At 49.9% G+C, this 3547-nt stretch overlaps 1 protein-coding gene across 1 annotated transcript; it reads right to left on the bottom strand.

The window, feature by feature from the left end:
• Positions 1 to 613: 613 nt before the first annotated feature.
• Positions 614 to 2617, bottom strand: LOC137905614 (eukaryotic translation initiation factor 4 gamma 1-like). Its single transcript, XM_068749856.1, has one exon. The coding sequence runs from the start codon at positions 2615 to 2617 to the stop codon at positions 614 to 616; it is 2004 nt and encodes a 667-aa protein (XP_068605957.1).
• Between the last annotated feature and the right edge of the window lie 930 nt (positions 2618 to 3547).

Here is a 3547-nt window from a genome sequence, read left to right as displayed (position 1 = left end):
CGGAGTCCAACCCGCACTGGAAATAGGTCCGACTTATTGCCAGCAATGCGGACCAAGCTCTGGCACTGGTCATATAGGGAGCGGACACCCCGTATGAGGGGGTCCGACACCCCATACTTCCGGAGCACCCCCCACAGGACTCCCCGAGGGACACGGTCGAATGCCTTCTCCAAATCCACAAAACACATGTGGACTGGTTGGGCAAACTCCCATGCACCCTCAAGGACCCTGCCGAGGGTGTAGAGCTGGTCCACAGTTCCACGGCCAGGACAAAAACCACATTGCTCCTCCTGAATCCGAGGTTCGACTCCCGGATCTCTGAAAAGGGTTTTCTTTTCCTGGAAAGATGTGTCCCCCCCCCTTTTAACCGGGACAGGTAATGAATGAGATTTGTCCGAGGAGATTCATTAACATTCTTTTAGAATTACTTCTCAACTGACTTCCCTGTTTTTTTGAAATATGGACACATCAGATAAATTATATTCTTCATGTTGGTAAGTTAAAGGAGCTAACCAACAGTTTCCTAGTCGACACATTTGGACTGCTGGAGCCCATCACAGCAGTCCGTCGCGCGTAAGGTGGGGCACACGGAGACTTGTAGAACGGAGAAGTTCTACAAGTCACCATCATGGAGCCAGACAAAGAAAGTCTTCACTGATTTCAGGGCAGCATCTTTGCCCGTTTGCTCCGTGGGTTCTTTGCTGGATTCCCACTTGTAAAATGCGCCCTCCTTGATTACGTCCAAGTCGAACAGGGAGTCGAAAACCATCCGGAGCAGTTTGCCCGGATGATCCATGCGTGCTACCACAGCTTGGATGGCGTAAAGTGCCTGGAGCTGCTTCTGCTCATCGTTCAGGTATTTCTTTAGCAGATTGGCCCGGAGACTCATCTGCTGGCCATCCACCCTGAACGGATTATGGCAGATGACAGAATGGCACACGGAAGTCATCACCTGTCGCACAAACTCGTTGGAAGTAATTTGTGCCTCTTCAAAGTTAGCCTCAATCCAGCGAATGATTTGCTCACTGTCGGCGTTATCCCGCAGGAGTCTGTCCAGCTGCTCTCCAGTCGGGACCTCATTCTGAGCAACGAGTGAGTTGCCAGATGGAGGTAGCGTTGAGGCACTGTTACATTCTCCCACACTTTCTGACAGCTGCTCTCCAGTCGGGACCTCATTCTGAGCAACGAGTGAGTTGCCAGATGGAGGTAGCGTTGAGGCACTGTTACATTCTCCCACACTTTCTGACAGCTGCTCTCCAGTCGGGACCTCATTCTGAGCAACGAGTGAGTTGCCAGATGGAGGTGGCGTTGAGGCACTGTTACATTCTCCCACACTTTCTGACAGCTGCTCCCCAGTCGGGACCTCATTCTGAGCAACGAGTGAGTTGCCAGATGGAGGTGGCGTTGAGGCACTGTTACATTCTCCCGCACTTTCTGATGCCTCCTCCACGTCTTCGATGTGGCGGTATTCGTCATTGATGACCTCTGACATCTTTTCTACCTCCGCATTCAAGGTAGATTTTGACGGCGAAGGAGGAGGAGTTGGGCGGGGGTTAACTACCGGGGTGTGAGGATTGCAGGTGCCTGTGTTCATTGTTGTTCCGTCTCTGGGCTGCTGCTGGACTTTTACGTGCTCTCTGGTGTCTTCCATCGGTGCGTCCTTTTGGATCCGCTCGATGGGTTTTGGACCTTCGAACGGTCTACGAGGTATCCAGTTAGCCATCATAAGGTCCATTACATCCTGCAGCATGAAATAGATTCTGGACGAAGTTTTCCGCTCTTGGATTAGATTGTAGATCCGGGTGAAGTATTGATCCATTAGATCTTTGGCACTTTCGACCTCCAGGGCTTTTCCAGTCAGAGACAGCAGCTTGCAGAGACACTCTAGAGACACGGGGTCATGATTTTGGAATAGTCTCTGAACACATTCGTGGATGATGATAGTTGGCAACATTTTCACTCTGCATAGTTGACCGATGAAAGCAATGCTGCCCAGTGAGCGGCGGAGGAACTGTTTTCCAGAGCGATCACCCTCTTCAGCTTTGGCAGCCTCCAACTCTGGTTTCTTTGGGATCTTTTCAAACTCTTTCTGGCACTGTCTGAGCAGAATTGTGCGGAAGTTGACACACATTTCAGGTTTGTCTGGGCTGGACACTTTTAAATCCATTAGGGAACTGCACATGCTGGCGTAGACCCCGGAGAAGCGGAGCTCTGAGATGGCCCTCTCAAAGATCAAATCGGCCACTCCCCTAAGCCTCTCCTCCGTGTCTATGGTCAGCTCTTTCACCTGCTTTACCAGCTGCTGAAACTTCTCAGGTGTGACCTTGTTGAGAATAGCACGGAGTTTTTTGAGCAGCTCTTCAGTCTTGAGCTGCTCAGCATCCTCTGTGTGATTGAGAGTGGATGCTTTCACAGAGGGCTTCCAAGCATTCTCAGCCTTGTGGAGCTCCACCTCCTTGTTGACAAAGTTCCTGGGTCTCCAGTTGCAATCATTCTTCCTCAGCTGAGATGGTTCAGCAGGTCGGCGTGACATGGTCGATCTATCCAACTTCGAAGGAGTAACACCTTGATTGCCATTCTTCCTCAGCTGAGATGGTTCAGCAGGTCGGCGTGACATGGTCGATCTATCCAACTTCGAAGGAGTAACACCTTGATTGCCATTCTTCCTCAGCTGAGATGGTTCAGCAGGTCGGCGTGACGTGGTCGATCTATGCAATGTCGAAGGAGTAACACCTTGATTGCCATTCTTCCTCAGCTGAGATGGTTCAGCAGGTCGGCGTGACGTGGTCGATCTATGCAATGTCGAAGGAGTAACACCTTGATTGCCATTCTTCCTCAGCTGAGATGGTTCAGCAAGTCGGCGTGGCTTGGTCGATTTATCCATGTTTTCGCTAACTTGTCCATCTTGGCGTGGGGTTGACCATCCGTTTCTAGTCACCACTCGACCTTGGAGTGTTGTTTGTTTTCGCTTTAACATTGAATTATTAGGCATTGTAAATCGTAGAATGACTTGTAAATCCTCAAGGAACCATTGCTTATATAACCGTGGCCCATTGATATCGATCTGCTTTGATGTTATTGACTTTTGGATGTCAGCTATGTTATGTCCTTTGATGCAGATCTGCTTTGATGTGTTTTTGGTACGCAAGTGACTTTTCCTTTCATCCTCGCTGACACTCTCCTATCGCAGAGCACACCTGATACTTTCCTCCACCCGTTCCAGCCTGCCTGCACACAATTATTCACTTCCCATCCCCATTGTCCGTGGATAGGATTAGAAATAAGGCAATAAGAGGGACAGTGAAGGGGGGGGGGGGTGCAGTAGGAAATTTTCCAGAGCAGATGAGCTGTTGAGGGGTGTGTGTGTGTGCGTATGTGGGTGAGAGTTCATGTTTGTGGAAAGTCAGAGAGACATGTCCTTGGATTGTTGTGGTAGACAGATAGGACCTGGCGTCGTACAGAACTCTCTCAGAGGGGGGGATCCAATAATAGATCCAATATTCGGCCGAAATGAAAATTTAGCTTAATCCAAATCTACAACTGGTCC

Source organism: Brachionichthys hirsutus, chromosome 16, assembly GCF_040956055.1.
Source record: "Brachionichthys hirsutus isolate HB-005 chromosome 16, CSIRO-AGI_Bhir_v1, whole genome shotgun sequence".
NCBI classification, from domain to species: domain Eukaryota; kingdom Metazoa; phylum Chordata; class Actinopteri; order Lophiiformes; family Brachionichthyidae; genus Brachionichthys; species Brachionichthys hirsutus.
Note: the sequence above shows the minus strand (reverse complement) of the source record. Positions and strands in the feature narration are given on the sequence as shown.